Here is a 22,712-nt window from a genome sequence, read left to right on the forward strand (position 1 = left end):
TGTGTGATATTTCTTACCTATTTCACTCAATACCAACTGTGGACAGCAGATGGCGCTCGATTTAATTTTGTTTGGTCCCTTTTTGTTGACGTATGAAACGCGACAGACTGAGGCAATCAATGGATAACCCCTAAACCAGACATTTCACATGTAAACGACCTGTGTCTGCATTAACAATTAAATCCCTTACGCACATATGTGTAACAGATGACAATGTTTATGTTAAAAAGAGCTTTGCTGACAGCAGTGAGAATAAACCAATGTCGATTATTTTCTGCATCACAGAACAACTGGAATAACAGAAAAGTAAGTAACAGAAACTCTTAAAAGCATGAAGACAGTTAGGCCTAGTTTATTGCAGATGTGATCATCCTTAAATTAGGCAAGCTTGTGAAAGAATGGCACAAAATGTGCCAGACATGTGTGTTTGAGCTGTGTTGTAACACATCTATTTCATGTTTATTTACCAGGGCCTGGTACTGGGAGTGTACGAGAAAGAGGGAGAGACTGACAGTTTTGATCTCTCAACTGCAGCTAGAAGCCTGGACGATGCTGTGTCTGGCAAGCTCTCAGAATTGCTAAAAATGTAAGTAAGCCTACTTCTGGTAGAACTTACAGTGAAGCTCTACTGTGCTGGACTGACCTATTTAAGGATATGTATGACAACGTCATTCCTGATTTTGTCATCAACAGCTCTGGCCCAGCACTGAAAAAAGGCAAAAACAGAATATTTTATGGACTCCATGAGGTACGAAGCCGAAAACCATAACACTGAAGAAGCATAAATGTTATAGCACAGCTAATCTAGGTTTTATAATGAACATATTTTTGTCTTCAGGATTTCCCATGTGTGGCAGTAGTTGGTCTGGGCAAAAATAATGCAGGTGTGTGTGGGTCGGAGAACTGGGACACCGGCAAGGAAAACATCAGAGCAGCATTATCAGGTAAACACAAACACCTTGAACCTTCCATTTTATAATCCTTGTTTTGATATTAGAATTAAATTGTGGAAGGCCCAGCATATGTTTATTTCGTCTGAATATTCATACTGTTTACCTTTGTACATATTGTTGAAATAATCAGTGTTGCTGCTGTTGTATGTTTTATAATAAACTTAGTTATATTTTAACCAATTGTATTTATAATTTAATATATTTATTTTGATGTGTTGCATATCTTAATTCATGAACATAGTTGACTTATGAGTTATGTCTCAAGACTTTCATCTACCACAAGGACTACCTTGTGTTCTACTGCTAATTTCAAACATCAATACAAAAGTTTTGAGTTGCATGGTATGTGTCTGTCTGGGTCAGCTGGCTGCAGACTGCTTCAGGACCTGGAGGTGAGCCACGTGGAGGTGGATGCGTGTGGAGATGCCCAGGCAGCAGCAGAAGGTGCCGTGCTTGGTCTGTTTCAATACGACCTACTGAAGACCAAGAAGAAGACTAAAGTCACCACACAGCTACATGGAAGGTATGCTAATCAGCTGCTCTTTTTGGCCAAGATAATTTAGTTTGGAAAACATAAACTTATTTTGCGCATTGTATCTATGTGTTTTTGCTAGTGATGATAAGGCAGGTTGGGAGAAAGGGATTCTGTATGGTGAAGGCCAGAATCTAGCCCGCCTCCTTATGGAGGGTCCAGCCAATCTCATCACGCCCACCGCCTTCGCCGACACAATTGAAGAGAAACTTGCACCATACAGTGGACGAGTTACTGTTCACAAGCGGTATGTGCAAAGTTGTATTTACGTATGTGCATGTCTCATCCCTTTGTCACTTCATGGTTTCATTGAATTACATCATGGTTGCAATAAGTCTTTGTTGCACTTTTTATGGGTGCAGTGTCATATTAAAGGAAAATGTATCGATCCTAATTCGTTCTCCAGGTCTCAAGGTTGGATAGAGGAGCAGCAGATGGGGGCTTTCCTCAGTGTTTCTAAAGGCTCTGAGGAGCCCCCTGTCTTCCTGGAGCTTCATTACAATGGGAGCCCCGATAAAACCCAAGCCCCACTGCTTTTGGTCGGCAAAGGAATTACCTTTGACAGGTAAGCAGCTTTGAGGGGCAAAAGAATGCAGTTAGATTGAATTGTCGTTGTCTATGATGTGTGTAAATATACAGTATTCTTATCCCTGGCTTTGTCATCTGTCCGTAGTGGAGGTATTTCCCTCAAGCCGCCGTCTGGGATGGATGCGATGAGGGCCGACATGGGGGGAGCGGCCACTGTGTGTGCTGCTCTGGTCACGGCAGTAGCCCTCAAACTTCCCATCAACATCATAGGTAAACCTGTTGAATAAAACATGGATGAACCTGGGGATGTTTCAATTAGCCCTATCGTTTGTTTCTTCGACTCTATAATGTTTTTTCTGTGTTTATTTGTTTTAGGCCTGGCTCCCTTGTGTGAGAACATGCCCAGCGGAAAGGCCAGTAAACCAGGAGATGTTGTCACGGCCAAGAATGGAAAGACCATCCAGGTTGGTGGCCTGTTGAAGGGCGAACGGTGGACAGTATCGTATTAGTATTGAATCACTCTTCCAAAATCACTCTTCCTGCTTTCTTACGGGGCCAAAGTGGGGGCAATAAGTCTTCACACTGAGCTGTAAAGACATTATTCAAATAAGTGTCTTTACAGCTCAGTGTGAAGACTTATTTGAATAATTACAATTAGCAGACGCTTTTATCCAAAGTGACTTACATCGGTTATAACAAACATTGACACACCGACATTAACACTCAGCTAGGAGGAGCTGGGGGTCGAACTAGCAACCTTTCGGTTACAAGACAACTGCTCTACCTCCTGAGCTAAGCTGACCGCTACATTCACGTTCTGTAGTTATGTTCAGCTGAACTCTTGTCAGTGGGTGGCAAGTGATCCAGGCAAGTCTTGATTAAAACAGGGGCACCATAGCGTAGGGGGAGAGGGGGGAAAATGTCTGCAAACACTATTTCTCGAAACACTCCAAACACACAGCTTGAACTCGCAGCACATGAATGAAAACACAAAACGCCTTTTCCTGTCTTTGTCCCTGAGTAAGGATTGTGACAGGATGTAGAGCTCTGAGCCAATGAAAGACAAACAAAAAACAGCTACACCAATTCTAATGTGTGTGTGTGTGTATGACCCTCTATTTGTTTGACTGTGGTTCATCTTCTTCCACTGCCAGGTTGACAATACAGACGCAGAGGGCAGGTTGGTCCTGGCGGATGCTCTCTGTTATGCACACACATTCAGCCCCAGAGCCATTGTCAACGCAGCTACCCTAACAGGTAAAAACTGCTAAAGAACTGAATGCCTCCAAAAGCTTTGATGTAGAAAGATGGGTTGAAAAATGTATAAAGTGCAGGGAAATAATTAATTACTATTAATAAGGTACTGATGAAATAGTACGGTAACAGTGAATGGGGGATTGTTAGCAAAGACACAAAAATGCTTTAAAATGCTTTGTTATTGTAGAAAATCTGCGAAAATTATAGGAGATTAATTAACGCTGGTACAAAATGGCCACAATATGAGGGTTATGATGGGGAATGAGGTCTTATGCTAAGATAAAGGTGCTATTCAGAACAAATGAAGTACTGACGGCATCTCTCTCCCAGGGGCCATGGACGTAGCACTGGGCTCAGCAGCGACTGGCGTGTTCAGTAACTCTGACTGGCTTTGGGAGCAGCTACACCAGGTATTACTGCTGCTGCCCTACAGTGAAGGGTTTATCATAATGGTGAAGTGATACATGGACCAGATAAACATATACTGCACACTATGAGCATATACAGATACAAACATGATTTGATGTAAAGAGAAATTATGATTGATTTGATGTAAGAAATTTAAGATGTAAGAAAAAAATAATAATAAATGGTAATGAAAAATGATTCAATACCATTTCTGAACAAATAATACAGTTGATTCATTTCAGAATCTGCTTTTTAAGCTCATCCTAGTACAACATATTGTAGTACAGTGTAGTTATCACCCTGCATGTCATACACATCAACTCAAAGACCATATTTATTGGATTTAGGTTTACGCAAACACGTACACAAACTACATTACCCAGGCTCCATTCTGCGTTCTGTTATGGTATGGTGACTGACATGGGTGTGTGTGTGTGTGTGTGTGTGTGTGTGTGTGTGTGTGTGTGTGTGTGTGTGTGTGTGTGTGTGTGTGTAGGCCAGCGTGGTGACAGGGGACAGAGTGTGGCGGATGCCCTTGTTCCAACACTACACGCGACAGGTGACTGACAGCCAGCTGGCCGACCTCAACAACGTCGGCAGCAGCCGGTACGTATCTGCTGATGGCCAGGTCAACATGACCTCATGGCTCCTACTGCATGATGAATACAATGGCCTAGAGGACTTTCCACTATCTACTGTTGTTGTACCGATTGTGTGTGTTTGTTTGGTTGGCTCTCACAGTTCTGGCGGTGCGTGCACGGCAGCTGCCTTCCTGAGGGAGTTTGTCACGGCCCCCCACTGGGCACATCTGGACATTGCCGGGGTGATGGGTAACAAGGACGAGGTTCCCTACCTGAGGAAGGGCATGTCTGGGCGGCCAACTCGCACGCTGGTGGAGTTTGCTGCAAGACTGGCACAGGAAGCGTGAAGAGAGACACTCTCAGGAAATTCTGATGAGATATGAGGATGTACGTGCCATTAGTACAGATGATGACAGAAACAAGAGAAGCTTTGTTATGGTTTTAAAATTGTATAAAATTGGATCCAGATATATTCTTCAACTTTGTAATCAATCTTCCATCTTCATTGCTTATTTCAGCTATCCATACGGGGCATACAATTTGGAAATTATGTGGAAAGGTTTTGGAAAGGTGGAAAGGATTGCTGGATCCTACGGTGCAATTTGATCACGTTGTAACATTGTAAAATCTTCCTGTAATATCACAACATTGTATTCTATATATATTTCAATAAAATATACATGTATTTCTTGGTTCTGGATCATTTGTCGGTCACTGTCAGTAAACGTAACGGGGAGCGTCTGCGCATGTGCAAACCGGAAATTCAGAGACGCACCAAGATGGCTTCGTCAATGGGGGGAATGTTTCCTGGCCAACAGCCGCCCGGGACTCATCCTGTCGGGGTTCCTGGTGGACCGGGTCAGCCCGGTTTACTGCCTGGCGGTTCTGCTAACAGAGCCCAGGGAAACAACACTTTGGTGGACGATTTGGAGGCTTCCTTTGAGGTAGGAGGTGACCATCATGCTAATGTTGCTACCAGCTAATCCCTTCCTTTGTTTAACGTTATGCAATTTAATTGCGGCTGCTAAAGTCGTATAAATTAAATATTTTACACACATGTACCCGTAATTGCTTGTATAACGACTTTCTAGCTATAAGATAAACTATTGTCTACATTGAAACAAGGGTCTGAGCCTAGCCAGATGATCAGCCCATCGTGTCATTGATATTAAACGTTATCCTCACGCTGCTTCTTACTTTCTTACTCACAGGCTTGTTTTGCTTCCTTGGTAAGCCAAGACTACGTCAACGGAACAGACCAAGAGGAAATCAGAACTGGTAAGAAAACGATTGTTACTTTCAGTGGGTTAAAACGAGCTCTCCATGGGCATATTCGTACAAATGTAGCTTGTTTGATGTAAAAGTTGTAACGTTAATGTTTACCAACGTGTCCCTGTGTCTGTTTGTCAAAGGGGTGGACCAGTGCATCCAGAAGTTCCTGGACGTGGCTAGACAGACAGAATGTTTTTTCTTACAGAAAAGGCTTCAGCTGTCTGTACAGAAGCCAGAACAAGTCGTCAAAGAGGTAACATCCATAACCACTTGCGTAGTTGGATCTACAAAGGTCTGCTTACTAAATGGTAGACATCGTGAAGACATGAACCTCACTTTTAGTGGATAGTTGCATATAAAATACATTCTTTCCAAAAAATGACAAGATTGTTTAGTTTAAGCGAGTTCAACTTGATTCTCAATTTCTTATGTAGTGCCAAATTGAGCTGTTCTCACATTTAATCGTTCTATCTTTTACTGTGTATTCTATGCACTATTCCGCCAATGTGTTTTCACCATCATCGTCCACTTCTTCTCTGGAAGGACGTCTCTGAGCTCAAAAACGAGCTCCTGAGGAAGGAGTCACTGGTCCAGAAGCACCAGTCCAAGCTCCACCACTGGCAGCAGGTGCTAGAGGATGTGAGTGTCCAACATCGCAAGCCCACAGACCTTCCTCCTCCTGGGCCACTGGCGTTCCTGGAGCAGGCCTCTGCCAGCCTCCCTCCTGCCCCGCTCAAGCCAAACTGACACAACACAGACGTAGTTGAATATGCATATTTTGCAGTCCCCATTGTGTAAACCTATGATGGAACTAGAGAATGTGTGGGATTATTGCTCTTTTGACGTCATCCGATAACATTTTTTTCTAAAATTGTGAAGTATTTTTTTATTTGTAAATATTGTATGTGACCATTTCTTGAGGGTGACATGAAAATAAAAGTTATTTTTTATGTTAATGTCGGCCTCATCGTGCATCGGCTAATTCTGCGTTGTGTAGTTTTCAATTAGTCGAGAGACCACTGCTGCTTTGCCACAAGTCTTTATTCTGTGCGGGAACACAATAATATACGAACTTCAACAGTGCTGTCCGTCTCAAACACTGCTCTCCAGCAGGGCAATTTTCCGAAAGGAGAGGATGGCGCTAAGTAACCAGGAAGTGACTTCACACAACCCGATGTATTGAAATAAAAGTTTTCAAAACAAATATACATTTATACATAAAGGACAAATAATAAATTAAGGAATAAAAGGATTCTTGTTGAAATATAACATAACTAATACACCGGTTACATTAAGCTTATTCCTTCCTTTGCTCAACAATTATTTACACAATCAACCATTTCAGACAAGTCTTGATCTCCAAATAAATGCAATTTAATGAATGGCAGTTTAAACAATCAGTTTAGTTGCATGGTAGTTAATACAGAATGTATTATCTACTTCAGCTGGGGTTATAGATTCAACTTGAATGCTTTGTTTTTCATGAGCTGAAGCTTCATAACTTCACATCATTTTCATTGAAATCTAACATAATGTAATAAACATCCGTCGGCGTGTGTAATAATGAATGGTTCCCGGGCGCTGCAATGAGTATCGACCCAGTGCCCAGCCAGTCTTCCACAGCTAGAGGGAGACAGTCTTTTCCTCTCCCCCAGATCAGCCACTCAGAGGAACGTCTTTGCCGAGTAGTCCTTGTTCGTAGGGTTTAATCAGTAAAAGGAAAATAACAGGTAGCGCCATCCGCCGCTTTATTTCCCCGTGGCCAAATTTGCATCTGAAGGATTACAATCCCACCGCTTGGCTACGACATATGTGACTATCTGCGCCTTTCGACAGACAGAAAAGAACAGACAACACCCGAGTTTAGCTACAATGTGTGACTGAGTATCACCGCAAGCCAGCGAACTCGTGTGACACACCATCGGGAGGCAGCTGTTATGGGCTGAAGCCCGACTCAACAACTAAATCAATCGAGGTCGGGATTGGGAACACGCATCCTTAATAACGTCAACATTGTGGATATGGAATGGTGCATGCCAGTGCCCCAAGTTTACAGCCTCTGAAGAGCAGCGAGATCATGGAAATTCATCCTCTGTAAGTCACAAGAGTGTTGACGTTTCATAGTCGCTGGCTGAGTGACGATGCCGCATTGATAGAGCAGCTGGGCTGTACAATTGTTTATGAGCATGACCAGTAAGTGCCCCCTGGACACGCCAAATGCCTAGTAGTTTGTGTTGTAGATTGTTGTGGGTTGTCTATACTATGTAGGCTACATACGAGTGATTTTATGTGTTTGTATACATTTCCGCAATTGTGTTGCCCAACCGGCCTGAATACAATTTGTAGGTGGACAGAAAGTGGGGTAGAGGTGTAGAGGTGAATACTGTACATGGGCATGACAATATTTCGTTGCCGAGCTCAGGGGTGTATTTAATGAGTTATTTAGTGTCGGTTTGTGTGCCAGAGCGGGGCCAGAGAATGCTTTGTGGTGGATTTGTTTTGTAATGTGTCTTTGTGTATGCTGTCCCTGTTAGGTGTAGTAGACTTTGTCCACATCCTTCGGACAAAGAGGATGGCATAGAGAGGCAAGGTCCTGTCACTCTCAACCCCAGGCACATGCGAAAGGCCTTCAAAGTTATGAATGAGCTACGCAGGTAACACATTGTTTAATACCACAAACAGCGATTGTATCTAGCTAACCAACGATTGCAAAACTTTTGTGCTCCGATTTTTCCTTTTTTTGTACTTTGAATACTTTTGTGCCTGTTTTCCCGACGCTAGTCAGAGCCTGCTGTGCGATGTGACCATAGTAGCGGAGGACGTAGAGATCACTGCTCACAGGGTGGTCCTTGCAGCCGGGAGCCCCTATTTCCATGCTATGTTCACAGGTATGACAAAAAAAACCTGAATTCTACCCTTCATTTTGCGCTCTACACCTGTGATTCATGTTGTCGGAATCACAGCTGCTGCCTGTGATCTGTGATTCCCCTGTTTACGATTCCTTTATAAATTCCCCCGGATTATACCAAAGCACATTGTCTTGACGTGTGTATCTGCAGGGGAAATGGCAGAGAGCAGGGCGAAGCGGGTGAGGATAAAAGAGATGGGGGGCTGGACACTTGGCCTGCTCATCGACTACATCTACACAGCGGAGATACAGGTCACGGAGGAGAATGTACAGGTGCGCATATGCAGCCTCCGCAATAATTGCGTAAGGCCTACCTTTCAGTCCCAAGCAGAACTCACCTGGATGTGATTGGGAAAAAATTATGTGCTACGTCATCTGAAATAATTATTCTAGAATGTTTATTCAAATGTGCCAGGGATAAAACTAGCATGCTACACCTGTTTGGATCACTGACATGTGCATACAGGCAAATGCCATAAAAAAAAAGGTGGCCCATTTTGAACTACATTCCCAGGTAATATATCCTGTTTCATTCCACTATACATGTTTTTTGAAATTAATGAAAACCTTGAAGGAAAAAAAGAGTAACATTTCGAAACGAAACGTGATTAAACATGCATTGTAGTTGAATGACAGACAACACATAAAATCACAGTGTTAGGATTACCCTAGCTACCAACAAGTCTCCAGGGTTTTGGCGCCTCATCAAGAACGCATCGTTTGTCCCATGCTTTTGACTGTTGCCAAAATGATCCCATCATGGATTGATTAAGTACATGCTCATCTTATCAGCGGTCAACAATGGACCACTTTGGTTCAGACACCCCTGTTGTTTCACTCACCACCCACATCACTCGGTACTCCAGTTTTAGTCCTATACTGCCACCAAACTCAAACATTTGGCTTCATGCATGAAACCTCTAGGTGTTTCTCTAATGACGTGTGTATTTTGTCTGTCTGTCTGTCTGTCTGTCTGTATGTGCACGTACGGATGCGACCCTAGGCCTTGCTTCCCGCTGCGGGTCTGCTGCAGCTGAGCGAGGTGAAGAAGGCCTGCTGTGACTTCCTCAGCTCCCAGCTCCACCCCTCCAACTGTTTGGGGATCCGGGCCTTCGCCGACCTGCACGCCTGCTGCCAGCTCCTCACGCAGGCCAACAGTTACGCAGGTGAGTGTGGGCGTCGTGGAGAGACTGCCATGCATTATACCGGGTAGGGCAGGGTCGTTGGTTAGGTTTTGGACTCCAAGGTGAAAGGTAAAAAAGGTCATCTGTAGGGTAAAACTGGTTTTGGACAAAAGCGTCTGCTAAAAGAAAATGACTCAATAGTAATACTTAGGCAGAAGAATAAATAAACAGGGTTGCAAGTCAAGAGAGAGAGAGCGGGAGATGAGGTAGAGTGACTAAGGAGATAACAGAGGTTCTGGTTTCTGTGGACAGAGCAACACTTCCCCGAGGTGGTGGCCAGTGAAGAATTCCTGAACCTGGGCATGGAACAGGTGTCCAGCCTCATCGCCAGCGACAAGCTCACCATTCCTACTGAGGAGAAGGTAGGAGCAGGACACTTACCAGCGCATACAAGCCTTTACAAGGTGGTATATGAATTATATGAATACATGAATTAAATAAGGTGGCACTTGATTTACCCCTGGCCCGATAATCAGGTGCCCTAGCAGGAGGAACAGGAAAATAAAAATAAATAGAATGACAAGCTATTCTTCATGAGCAAAATAAATAATAAACACATGCAAAAATAATTATTACTGTCTACAATAACATTATTGACCGTAGAGAAAAAAATTAGGAAATGGGTTTTGTGAATGGTACTCAAATCACTGACTGCTTTAAAATGTGTTTTATTTGCATGGTTGTTTCAGGTCTTTGAAGCGGTTATTGCTTGGGTCAATCATGATAAAGATGTTCGTCAGGAACACCTGGCTCAACTCATGGAGCACGTGCGCCTGCCGTTGCTCTCCAGAGAATATCTGGTGCAGGTCAGTGTGTGTGGGCGTTGTAGTAGTGTTGTAGTAAAGACACTTCTTTGACGGTTGTTACCTTATTGCCGCTCGTCCTACATTGCAAACTCCACACATGCCATTTGCTGGCGAGTTGTAGTTCTATCAATGTAATATACATGTAGCTTATATTGATGTTCAATATGATCATTCATTCGTGTTTTGAATCTCTCTAAAACAAATTCATTTATGTTTCTATGGTTTTGAATGAAAATGCTCACTTTAATGGCGGTGTCCATTCTCTCCTTACTATTACCTATGCTAGAGGGTGGAGGAGGAGTCTCTGGTGAAGAACAGCAGTGCGTGTAAAGACTACCTGATCGAGGCCATGAAGTACCACCTGCTGCCGGCTGACCAGAGGGCCCTGATGAAGACCTCAAGGACACAAATGAGGACCCCAGCCTGCTGCCCCAAGGTATGCCTGCCGTAAAACAAGGCAATGATCAGCAGGGCTGTTTGTTTTCCGGTTACATCATTAAAATCAGCCTTCATCTCTCTGTGTATTCATGGTGTATACATGTTTCTATTGGTTCTAGGTGATGGTGGTGGTGGGGGGCCAGGCTCCCAAGGCTATCCGGAGCGTTGAATGCTATGACTTTGAGGAGCAGCGGTGGTACCAGGTGGCTGAACTCCCAACCAGGAGGTGCAGAGCAGGTAAGACAGCCAGCGACACCACATGATACAACCAATGAATCAATGAACCAATGATCTTCACCTTCAGGGTTACTTTAACCTAGAAGGGTTGCATTCACTTTTTCCCACTTTGTACATTTTTTCACCTGTTGATTTAGGCACCTGCATCACAAACTGCTGCTTATAGATTCTTGTTCTTTATACACGTGCATAAAAGGAGAATGCACGTCTTGTAGGGCTGCTAGGTTATGGAAAGGAAATCATAATCATGTTTATTTTGGTCAATATTGAAATCACGATTCTTCAAACGATAATTTTTTAGTTTGCAAACATGATGCCTTTTTGCAGCATTTCTCTCCAAAAAAACCCTTTGAAATTTCCCCTTAAAAAAATACACAAAATGTTCACATCGAAAATAATGTACAAATATGTATCCAGCAACATTTAATGAATAAAATAAATATACTTAAAACAATAATAGTCGTTTTAACTCGATTATATCAGTTTTTTTTATAATTTGACGCAAAAATCGCGATGACAGTTTGATTAATCGCACAGCCCTAACATCTGTCTACAAACGGTTTGAATCTTGATGATGAGTTGTGCAGTTCTTTTGCGTGACGTTGCACGTCTCCCTCCCCCCTTAGGCGTGGTGTACGTGGGCGGCTGCGTGTACGCGGTTGGGGGCTTCAACGGCTCTTTGCGCGTGCGGACGGTGGACTGCTACGACCCGGCTGCCGACCGCTGGACCTGCGTGAGCAGCATGCAGGACCGGCGCTCCACGCTGGGCGCCGCCGTGCTCAGCGGGCTGCTCTACGCTGTCGGGGGCTTTGACGGCAGCACCGGTAAGGCTAACCCTAGCCCCTTGATGTCCACAATGAGGCTTTGTTACCGTAACCGTGGAAACTTAAAATTGCATGGCAGCGGTTTGTGAGTTGATTCCCCCCTATGATCTGTTAGGGATGAACCGGCCTTTGGCTTTTCATTGCAACAATATGGAAAGAATATTGGTATATTATCTGTATTTGTAATTCTTTTTTTTCCGGCCTTACCCCTTAACTGGCTCACGGAATGCTATTGCTTTTTCCTTCGCAGCTTAGTCATCAATGTGATGCATAAGTTACCGTTCAACTCTTAACCATCCTAATGTAATATCCTATACATGCTTCAAATTGTCTGAAAGAAAACGCTTCCCATGCCTCAGGTGTTCCTCACACACTAAGCCCATTATTCCTCGTGCAGTTCGAGATCCTCACATGCCCGTGTTGTCCGCAGGGCTGTCCACCGTGGAGGCGTACAACTCCAAAACGGACGAGTGGTTTCACGTCTTGCCCATGAGCACCCGGAGGAGCAGTGTTGGCGTGGCCGTCGTCAACGGTGAATACATGAACATTTTTATAGCTTAGAAATAAGTAGGTCAAAGAACCGCCCTGTTTGTTGTGTGCCACTTACTCCAGGGGTTTGGGATTGGTGCTGGGTTCGTACCCCATTGTCAACCTCGTAGCTGCTTTAGCGAAAAGTTGCTTTGGATGGAAGTCGTCGGTTTGTGTTAACTTTTTTGGGTTGAATATGATTGTCTCCCCAGGGATTCTGTACGCAGTGGGAGGGTATGACGGGGCCACCAGACAGTGTCTGAGTACAGTAGAGGCCTACAATCCAAACAGCAACACATGGAGCTACATCTCTGAGATGGGCACCCGGCGGAGCGGGGCAGGTACGTGTGTGCTTATATCGCTTACTGTTGAAGGAGACATATTATACCACCAGGTGTGTGATTACCCCTTACAAGCCGTTTTGAAGGACACGCCCATAGGTGGGCGTGTCCAACTATCCAGCACACATGATGTCAAAAGAGGCAGATTTTCCAAACGGCTTGCAACGGCTAATCAATCTCACACCTGGTGGTATAATATGTCACCTTTTAACAAAGTATCACAGTAGCAAAGTGAAATGGTCGTCAGAGTACACCTTTTGTGCAAGTTGTGATAAAATAAAAAAAGGATGTTTTTGCTAGATATGATTTTAACATTGTTGTATGGGTAAAACACAGAGCTAACACACTAGTCCATTTGAACCTGCCACGAAAAGGTGTGTTTCGTTTCCATGAGATGATGTGAAAGACGTGCTCCCTGACCCCTCCAGGCGTGGGCGTGTTGAAGGGGCTGCTGTACGCGGTGGGGGGTCACGACGGCCCGCTGGTGAGGAAGAGCTGCGAGGTGTTCGACCCGGCCACCAACGGCTGGCGCCAGGTGGCCGACATGAACATGTGCCGCCGCAACGCAGGTGAAAGGGGCTGCGACGGCGAATGGAAGAATAAACAGCAATGACAATGAACATCCTTCCTTGATCTAGGAGGAAAATCCTAAGTGTGTGTGTGTGTGTGTGTGTGTGTGTGTGTGTCCAGGCGTGTGTATGGTGAACAACCTACTGTACGTGGTGGGCGGGGATGACGGCAGCTGTAACCTTGCTTCCGTGGAGTTCTACAACCCTGCCTCCGACAAGTGGACTCTACTGGCGGCCTGCATGAGCACCGGACGCAGCTATGCAGGTTTGTGTGTGTAAACATCCCGCCTGTTGTCACGGCCATTGTTAAAGCGCTAGAGATTGTGCAGTGCTTTTTTTTTTACTTCTGAGGCAGTGTGTGTGTTTGTGTGTGACAATGGGATGGAATTCTTCTTCTTCTTTTTTTTTTTTACATTTCGCTCATCGGGAACATTTTCCGAACTTTTGTGAATACATTTATGAGAATACTTTGCATGCTTTATACCTGCGCTAGATAACTTTTCGACTGAAGGCATTCATTTCATAATTCTTTTTAAATATCTGAACTCAAAATTGTGAAAAAAGAAAGTTGAACTTGTTTTATTATGGTCCACTGTGGAAAAATCCTCGGAAACTGATATAGCTCTAACTGTAACTACAACTCAAGCCACTAGACGCCGCCAAAAACGTACATCACGCAGGCTGAAGTACGACAAGTTTATCCCTTAACTGCATGTTATTGTTTCCTAGGAGTGACGGTGATCGACAAGCCCTTATGACTGCCTCAGGGGCCATGTTGTTGATTTTGAGCAGTCGTCTGCTGAACACCCATCTTGGATCCGTCTTCGACGCCAGAGCTTGGACCTGAGGCTGCCTCAACGGGCCCTGCCAGAAAATGAGCAAATGACGCTGATGATGAAGATGATGATGAAGCGGATGAAGGATGATGAAGCTGATGAGGATGATGATGAAGATGAAGATTATTGCACTTAAGAAATGGGGGAGGAGCTCAACAACTGGGAGACGTTAAAACCGTGTTTTTAATCCTCTCGTGGCTAAACAAGCGACAGCGAACTGGAGTCGAACCAGTTTTAAGAACCACTACAACCGTAACGGCGTTGGATGCTACTGAAGAAGAGCTGTTGTAACTAAAACATTATGGGTCTTCTCTTTTTTTTGTTTTCGTCTTATCGTTGCTGAAACGGCAGGAAGTTCACTAATTAGGTATTTTCCTTTTGAGAATAGAACGGTGAGGGGAGCATTATGAATGGAACGCGTTTAACTTTTTTTATCATGCCAAGAAATGTATGGTTAAGTTTGTATAGTGACTGAATGTGTGCTCAACGTGTAAGCATGTGTGCGCGTGCTTGCATGTGTTTGGGTGGTAGTGTGTGTGTGTGTGTGTGTGTGTGTGTGTGTGTGTGTGTGTGCGCGTGTGTGTGCGCGCCTTCGCTTGCGCATGTGAGCATGTACCGTATGTGTGTGCGCTCATCACAGCCGTGCACCTGCAAGTCCCGCGCGTGGCGACGCACGGAGTCGCGACCTCTGCACTCTGAGCTCCGACCTTTTACAGTGTTCTCGTATGTGGCTGTCCCTAAAGTGGCGGAATGTGTTTTTTTTATTACACCTGAGTTACCCAAACCCTCCTAGCGTCCTATGTTGTTGTTGCTCCCAGTGTGCTATTATGGGGCCAAGTGCCAAACGGGGACTTGTTGAGTTTACCTGCCAAGGATCTAGGGGATGTTTACTTGATGGTAGCCGGTGTCACTAGCACACCAGTCTGCATGATTCCAGCACAGCCTGTGGAAAGTGATTGTAAAAGAGACATTGTATGCTTTCTTTGGGGTCGGGCGGGGGGGATGGTATGTTTGGGGAAATAAAATGCTTTTATTGCGATATCTGTATGGAAACACAGACAAGTATGTTCGTGGGACCGAAGAAAGACAGAGGGAGAAACTGTTGATGAGCGTTTCCAACAGTTTATTTATTTATTAGTGTTTTACTGTCACTTGGCAGAACTCTCCGTTGTGGTTGTGACCACTGATCACAGCAAGTTAAATATGGGCTGAACTCGATGCATGGTCCTGACCTTTAACCTCTCAAACCCACCCGGTTAACCCTCCCCCCCCTCCAACTTCTCCCGCCATCCCCTATCCCCTCTGTTATAGCAAGCCTATTAACTACTGCACACCCTGACTCGACATGAATGTGCCAACTTTAATATTGCTCTTTATTTCTGTCGTTCTTTATTATTCTCTTTCTCTACTACTCACAACATCGTCTTCTCTCCCTCTCTCTCTCTTTTCTGGAAAGTGACCAAACAACTTGATTTTTCAGTTTTTTGCTCTAATATTTAAAGTTGCTACGATGTTGATTAATATCGCTGTCTCTTGTCAGAGGAATGTTATGTAGGCTAATGATCTTTGAAATGTTTCACAACATGTTTTATATTATCATTAATAAATATGCTTCTTGTATTTAAACTTGTGAAAGTATGCCTCTTTAAATTTTGCAAAAATATTAAAACGTTTTAAGATAAGGAGTTGTTATCATTACTGTAATTGATGGTGCACTATTGTTGGAAAATAATTATATTTGTTTTGTTATTACATAAGTGTGACACCTACATCTATGAGTCAATGCAAGAAACCACCTTATTCCTAACGCCATGTGTTCTATACAACCTTTTCGAAGTTATGAAAGCTGTCCCAAGCTTTCATTGGTCGTTGCTGTAGAAACTCACCCTCTCACTATCATCAGTCCATTCCCTTGGCCAATCACATTGCGTAAGGGGCACATTCTGCCTCTTGACGTCAGTCTCCTGTTTTTTCCGCCAATCAGAGCTTAGACTGCGTCTGTACTTGACTCGTTCGGCCGTCTCGAGATCAGGTAGACGGAAGGAGAGGCACTAAGGTAAGAACAATTTTCTATAATGAACGATATTAACTTCGCTAAGTGTTAGATAACCACTTGCACGCTATAATGAGTCGAATTATTCGATGCAAACATCAGGTCGGCAAAGCGCCGACATGCACCCGCCATTTAGTTCTGAATGATGCAAATACCAAACGGGGCTTTTGCTGTCATTACCTTCGAAAACTGCAATCTTCACACCTTTTCACTTATTACCAAATGCGACATTAAGAACGTATCTTCATTAAAAAGTTGATCATAAGAACGTAATGTCTTTGGCCCCATTTAATTGCATTAGTAGGCACGAAACAATAAATGATGTATTCTAGCAATATAAAAACTTCAAGGGTAGAAATAAAGGAAGCTGTTCAAGGATCATTATATTAAACACGATTCACGAACTGTCTGTTGGAGTTAACGTTATGGTAATTGTAGGCCTACCCCCAAAAAGAGCCAGTTCCCACATTTATATTCGTGGGAGAAAGCTTTGATCATCATTATGTCACATGAATTGCCAATTTTAAATAGGAAAATACTAACATCAAGCATCTTTATAATGTGTAAGGACCTTGAGAATTAACCACCACGACCGTTGTAAATACAGCAATACAACGGCAGAATCAAGATTGAGCCCAGGGATGCTTAGCCTTATTATAGTTATTTATATATAAAAGTTAACATCTATTTCATAATGGATGTAACGTTGGCTGGTATTATGTGAAGAGGTGAAGAAAAATATCAAGCAACTCTTTTTTTATCGATCAATATTTACCCTGGTTATAGTTCACACAAATAATGTTGTTTTCACTCTAGATTCAAGGAAATATATCCATCACATAGAAAATGTCTCTACAAAAAAATGTTTTCAAGTTAGCAGGAATACCTCCTAACATGGGAAAAAATGTATTGATATCAATGTGGGGTGGTGTGAGATCGTCTGCAGGACCGTGTCAGGGGCCTATACCTGCTTTTCTATGTCAAACTTGGAGGGATTTAACCTAACAATGTTTCTATGATGTAAAAAAAATAAGTAAGTCAAATACCCAACATTGCAATCAAAATACATAGACTGGCGGGAGGAGATAAGGACCGCTGACACGATCTCACATCAAACCACAGTATCAACTGCTTTATAAACGAACATTGATCAATTTGTTATTTCAATTAATATGTTCGGAGGTTATTCATGCTAACCTTTATGAGACGTGGTTGTAGTGACATGGATGGATGTATTTACTTAAAACAAGAGTGAAAGCATCACTATTTTTTGATATATATTAAAAATCAATCAAAACAAAACTAAAACATGTTGCTCGATTCTTTCTTCACTGCTTTAGATAAAACCAGCTGCATTAATCAAAAACAGTCATGCAAACGAGACTTCCTACTCATCTCAGGTTTAAAGAGAGATTCAAAGCGCTGGTGTTAATAAGGCCATAGATAGATTATTAAAGTCATTTCATCTTGTAACATAACGGCTAGCTTATGTATTTATGACGAGGGTGTATGCCTGAACAGTACCACTCACTGAGTCACCACCCATCTCTACAGGGCTACCCCCCCCCCCCCCCACACACAAGTGATCCAACATGGAGGTTAACGGCACAGTGAACATCTTGGGCTCTGCGTACATGGCGGTGGAGTATGCGGACGCCATGCTACCGGAGAACCCCTTCCAGCCCTCCCTGAAGCACGCCTGGAACTACATGATGGACAACTACACCAAGTTCCAGATCGCCACCTGGGGTTCCCTGTTCGTCCACGAGTTTATCTACTTCTCCTTCTGCCTCCCCGGATTCCTCTTCCAGTTCCTCCCCTTCATGCAGCGATACAAGATCCAGCAGGTGTGTGTGTGTGTGTGCATGTGTGTGTGTGTGAGTGAGTGTGTGTTGAGATGTTGTTTTTATTTTTGACCCCCCCCCCATTTGTCTGCATATTGTTGTCTACAAGTCTGTTCAAATGAAGATATGATATGATGATATCATGACTAGAGATAGGCTTATAATCATCCCAGATGGGAAATGTGGTGGTCACAGCAGTACAGGACAGTCATTATAATTAGAAAAGAATAACAATGTAAAATCAATATTCGATCTGCCCAATATGAAATACCTTCCATATCAAGTGTTTATGGTCATAACCCAGTGTGTTAACCATTCTGTGTGTGTGTGTGTGTGTGTGTGTGTGTATTCTTCAGGACAAGCCTGAGACTTGGGAGAAACAGTGGCGATGCTTCAAGATGCTTCTATTCAACCACTTCTGCATCCAGCTGCCCCTGATCTGTGGAACGTACTACTTTACCGAATTCTTCAACATCCCGTACCACTGGGATGCCATGCCCCGTTGGTGAGGATAGAAAGGAACTAAATAACATTACCTTTGTAGATTTACATTTATTCAGACAAGGTTGTACCATAGCCTGCTGGTGCTGTGTGAGTCATTTGTCGGCTGGTTTTGTGTGGAGCTCAGGTAGCAACCATTTAAATAATTTATTGGTCGTAGCTCATTGGCTGAACCCAGTACAAAGCTGTTTTTACACAGACATTTGTGATAGCGTATGTTTTTATTTAACCATAAACAATTGGCTGTGGTTATCTGTTCCAACAGCTCTATCTTTTTATTTTATCATGTTTTAATTTTAGGGAAGTAAGAGCTTTAATAACCATAACTGTGTAATTCTCTCTCTCTCGCTCTGTCTCTGACTCTGTCTCTGTCTCTCTCTCTGTCTCCGTCTCTGTCTCTCTGTCTCTGTCTCTGTGTCTCTCTCTCTCTCTCTCTCTCTCTCTCTCTCTCTCTCTCTCTCTCTCTCTCTCTTTGTTTCTCTCTCTCTCTCTCTCTCTCTAGGCCTGTCCTGCTAGCCCAGTGTTTGGGTTGTGCTGTGGTCGAGGACACTTGGCACTACTTCCTTCACCGACTGCTGCACCACCGCAAGCTCTACAAGCACATCCACAAGGTCCACCACGAGTTCACAGTGAGTAACACAGACGCATATAAACACGCACACTGTGGATCAACAGTCGTGACAAGACTGTGTGTCAAACCATATGCACACTTCCCATGCGCAGATATGCACATACTCCCTTGGATTGTTGTAGTTCTTCTGAAAGGGCAAAGTAATCGATTGTGTACCAAAGTGCACATTGTCTTTAATTGATGACCAGACACACAGTAAGATGCACGAGCAGGCGCAGTCATACAAACAAACACCAAACACAGTTAAACAAAGAGTGGTTATAACGCAAGTTCAGCGGTGTTGCATCGTGGGTGTAACCCCGTGTGTGGCTTCCGCCCCCCAGGCTCCGTTCGGCATGCAGGCTGAGTACGCCCACCCAGCTGAGACCCTGATCCTGGGCTCCGGGTTCTTCATCGGCATCATGCTCTTCTGTAACCACGTCAGCATGCTGTGGGCCTGGGTGGCCTGCCGCCTGCTGGAGACCATCGACGTGCACAGGTGAGACACACCCGGTCGACACCTGAGATAAGAAACCAAATCTATCTCCAAACCAAGGCACAACACAGCGCTCACAGCCGTCTTAGCCTGATCGCACGTAGCGGTTGTTTCATGTTTCGTACAGCCCTTCCCGCCGGTTTTGACATCGTCTCTCTTTGCATCGGGATCTCCCGACTGTTTTCCAAACCGCGATTTGAAGAGAGATTCAAAACACGTGTAAACAAACCATAGCCCCCCTCCATCTGCAACCCACGGTCGATGAACCTTTGTTGGAGTCCATTCAAATCTATCAATTCTCCTGTGTTTGAACACAAGAGTATGCAGACTATGTGTGGAGTGGACACAAACATTGGGCAGTGTGTTGGAAACCTATGCCTGGACTTTGGGTCGTTTCTAATGGTATCATTCATGTACAGCCTGGCCTAGCAGTGGAGAGTCTGCCATGACAACTACGCTATTCAGTTATTGGGATCCATTGATTAATAAATAGGTGGAGAATTAGAGTGGAGAACAACTACAGCAGTACTGAACTGTTGCTATTTTCTGTATTTGGTAGCTGTTGGTTTCCCCCAGGACTGGCCACTTGATGGCGGTAGAACTACTAAATTGAGGAAATGTTAATCTTAAGGCATACATCCACAAGGCCTTAATTATCTACCATAGAGGACAAAGACCCCTTTTTTACTTTTAAAGTCTGATCGTTTTCACCAATGTCATTTTTCTGTTAGCGGGATACACTTCTATCCACCGGGTACCTTTTGAAATGTGAGAAGTACCCAGGTTAATTGGGTTTTAGGTTGGCTTTTGTTTAGGGCAGGGTACTTTGTAATTTGCCTATTGTGTTGAATGTTGACCAAACGATGGCTCCATAAGGAGGAGTGCTGCTGCCTGACCGTTTTCTGGCCAGGTGTACACAGCTAGACACACGGGCCACTGTGTGTCTGCTGTTAGTGACCCCTGTCAGATCGCTGTAATGCGGGGAGTGAGTATCGGTTGAATGTCAAATATATTTTGAATTTAAATGAACACCACGGCCACCCAGTAACCGTTGAAGAATTAACCTTTAAGGTCTCAACAACAATGAAACGGCAACGATTTTATTTTGCACTATTTATTTATAGGCCTATATCCTGCTTCAAAACATGGCCAAAATACATATCAACAAAATAGAACATGTATTCATAAGTTGTAGGAAAAAAGTTTAATAGAAAGAGTAGCGTCTGTATTTATAGGGTATTGAATTATACCTTTGGGAATTCTCCATACCGTGGTTTACTGTGATGCTGCCCAAGCCTAATATATATGACATTTATTGTTTAAGTTGGAAGCCTATAAGAGGCCTTCCAAGCAAGCAAGGGAGGAAACTGAATAAACAGATGGTCTTTTCCAAAGCATTTCTCCGACATGTTTTCCCGCACTGTTAGCCATTCATTCTGAAACCCTAATAGCATGGACTCAGAGGGTAAAAGCTACTCTGCACCCCAGTTTTGGTTGTTTTTTAAACTTGCACTTTTATAGCTACTTCCATTTTGATTGTATGCTTGGATTTTTAGATGAGAGCGTTTTCCAGAGGTCAGGCAGGATGGATTTCCCCAACAAATGATGGAAATTATATATCCTCAGAGCTCATTTCATTCACTAATAGCTGACGGATGGCTAAGCCATTTCTAACAAATGAGCCAAATATGATAGCTCTTAAATCTTAAAAGCACCTTGAAGAGAAATAAGCATACCCTCACCATCATATTGGACTCACATGCCAGTAGTAGTCTGTTTACAAGAGGATCAACACACATCTTTCTTTTTCAGCGGCTACGATGTCCCGATGAACCCACTCCACCTGATCCCCTTCTACGCCGGCACGCGCTTCCATGACTTCCACCACATGAACTTTGTGGGGAACTACGCCTCCACCTTCACCTGGTGGGACAAGCTGCTGAAGACTGACAGCCAGTACAACAAGCACATGCTGAGACAGGACGACACCAAGAAGGGACAGTAGGCCACCTGAACCCAGTGTCCAGGAGACCCTGAAGTGACACACATGGAACGCGATTTAGCGCTGGTTTAAATCTGCACTTTGTAACTTCTCTACTGTAGGTTTTTACTCCATTCAAAAATACCTGAACTAGAACTTTTCATACATCAGTCAATCCATCCAGGGAATTTTTCTCTAAATCGTGATGTTTTGGTTTGGGGTTTTAATAAGGTGATGTAAAATACATTCCTGGTTTACCTGGCTGGAAGACATGCTGGCAGAATAAATAATTAAAGCAGTCAATAATTTGCATTGCTTTACTTAGTAAATTACTTGACTTTTCTGACTTCATTCAGAACAGGCAACTTTTTCAGAGGAGCTGAGAAGCAGAGCTACCACTCAGGCCACTAGAGGCTGCTACCGGGAAAATGTACATAGTGCAGGTTTAAATGAAGATCAAGTGCTATTCTTCTGCTGAGTCCGGCTGTGTTGTAGCTGTTTTACGACATGTAGCTGGGTCTCTGTGCCTTTTTCTCACTCAAAAGATTGATGCTACACCTATCTCACTTTAATAAAATACAACAAGCATTGACTGTTTTTATTGGTTTGGTTTGCTGTATTATTTGAAAAAATTGAAATGGTCGACAATATATATATGTATGATGTGTATATTTGGTCTACCTAGCTCTTGTACGATCTCATCTGTCGAATCCTTCAAAAACCTCACCCCTCTCTTCTGAGATCATATAACACTGGCTTGTGCACTTTGTTGCTGAAGAACGATGAAATGGATTTCTGAGCTGTAAATATAACTTGACTACCATTGATAATAAAATAAAGAAATCAAATCTATAGTAACCTTGTATCCGATTTAGCTACTAAATTGTTTTTGCAACTACCTACCAATTTAGATTTAATTATTTTGATTGTTGTGTGTGCCTCACTTGGAAGTCGCTTTGGAAACAATCGTTAAATTTCTGTCTACAGCCTGCTCTACCATGGTATAAGCGTGGGCGATGAATACC

The 22,712-nt window shown here is 43.5% G+C and overlaps 4 protein-coding genes across 4 annotated transcripts; all 4 read left to right on the top strand.

Moving 5' to 3' along the window:
* Positions 1–126: 126 nt before the first annotated feature.
* lap3 (leucine aminopeptidase 3) lies at positions 127–4,885 on the top strand. The gene is made up of 13 exons (XM_079728908.1): positions 127–306; positions 471–586; positions 694–748; positions 839–944; positions 1,317–1,476; positions 1,568–1,732; positions 1,892–2,050; positions 2,159–2,283; positions 2,389–2,477; positions 3,168–3,270; positions 3,601–3,680; positions 4,175–4,284; positions 4,420–4,885. The coding sequence occupies exons 1-13, from the start codon at positions 208–210 to the stop codon at positions 4,604–4,606; spliced, it is 1,554 nt and encodes a 517-aa protein (XP_079585034.1). The 5' UTR covers positions 127–207; the 3' UTR covers positions 4,607–4,885.
* A 120-nt stretch (positions 4,886–5,005) lies between these two features.
* On the top strand, positions 5,006–6,487 carry med28 (mediator complex subunit 28; the record flags this gene model as incomplete). Its single annotated transcript, XM_079728917.1, has 4 exons — positions 5,006–5,203; positions 5,471–5,537; positions 5,672–5,784; positions 6,075–6,487. 4 exons carry the CDS (start codon positions 5,006–5,008, stop codon positions 6,276–6,278), a joined length of 582 nt encoding a protein of 193 aa, XP_079585043.1. The 3' UTR covers positions 6,279–6,487.
* Positions 6,488–7,235: 748 nt separating this feature from the next.
* On the top strand, positions 7,236–15,797 carry klhl2 (kelch-like family member 2). Its single transcript, XM_079728906.1, has 15 exons — positions 7,236–7,625; positions 8,066–8,185; positions 8,313–8,419; positions 8,591–8,712; positions 9,443–9,605; positions 9,876–9,985; positions 10,313–10,429; positions 10,716–10,865; positions 10,987–11,104; positions 11,731–11,928; positions 12,359–12,460; positions 12,669–12,797; positions 13,226–13,366; positions 13,488–13,631; positions 14,096–15,797. Exons 1-15 carry the CDS (start codon positions 7,558–7,560, stop codon positions 14,122–14,124), a joined length of 1,818 nt encoding a protein of 605 aa, XP_079585032.1. The 5' UTR covers positions 7,236–7,557; the 3' UTR covers positions 14,125–15,797.
* A 2,034-nt stretch (positions 15,798–17,831) lies between these two features.
* On the top strand, positions 17,832–22,523 carry msmo1 (methylsterol monooxygenase 1). Its single transcript, XM_079728912.1, has 5 exons — positions 17,832–18,102; positions 18,456–18,604; positions 19,103–19,229; positions 19,555–19,709; positions 21,519–22,523. The coding sequence occupies exons 1-5, from the start codon at positions 17,848–17,850 to the stop codon at positions 21,709–21,711; spliced, it is 879 nt and encodes a 292-aa protein (XP_079585038.1). The 5' UTR covers positions 17,832–17,847; the 3' UTR covers positions 21,712–22,523.
* The last annotated feature ends 189 nt before the right edge of the window (positions 22,524–22,712 follow it).

This window comes from Pollachius pollachius (assembly GCF_949987615.1).
Source record: "Pollachius pollachius genome assembly, chromosome: 2".
In the NCBI taxonomy this organism is placed as follows: Eukaryota; Metazoa; Chordata; class Actinopteri; order Gadiformes; family Gadidae; genus Pollachius; species Pollachius pollachius.

Coding starts and splice junctions, on each gene's coding strand:
- lap3 (XM_079728908.1), top strand. CDS start 208: ATGACAATGTTTATGTTAAAAAGAGCTTTGCTGACAGCAGTGAGAATA. Junction 1,477..1,567: donor ACCACACAGCTACATGGAAG/GTATGCTAATCA, acceptor TGTTTTTGCTAG/TGATGATAAGGCAGGTTGGG. Junction 3,271..3,600: donor CAACGCAGCTACCCTAACAG/GTAAAAACTGCT, acceptor TCTCTCTCCCAG/GGGCCATGGACGTAGCACTG.
- klhl2 (XM_079728906.1), top strand. CDS start 7,558: ATGGTGCATGCCAGTGCCCCAAGTTTACAGCCTCTGAAGAGCAGCGAG. Junction 8,186..8,312: donor GTTATGAATGAGCTACGCAG/GTAACACATTGT, acceptor TCCCGACGCTAG/TCAGAGCCTGCTGTGCGATG. Junction 9,986..10,312: donor CCATTCCTACTGAGGAGAAG/GTAGGAGCAGGA, acceptor TGGTTGTTTCAG/GTCTTTGAAGCGGTTATTGC.
- msmo1 (XM_079728912.1), top strand. CDS start 17,848: ATGGAGGTTAACGGCACAGTGAACATCTTGGGCTCTGCGTACATGGCG. Junction 18,103..18,455: donor AGCGATACAAGATCCAGCAG/GTGTGTGTGTGT, acceptor TGTATTCTTCAG/GACAAGCCTGAGACTTGGGA. Junction 18,605..19,102: donor TGGGATGCCATGCCCCGTTG/GTGAGGATAGAA, acceptor CTCTCTCTCTAG/GCCTGTCCTGCTAGCCCAGT.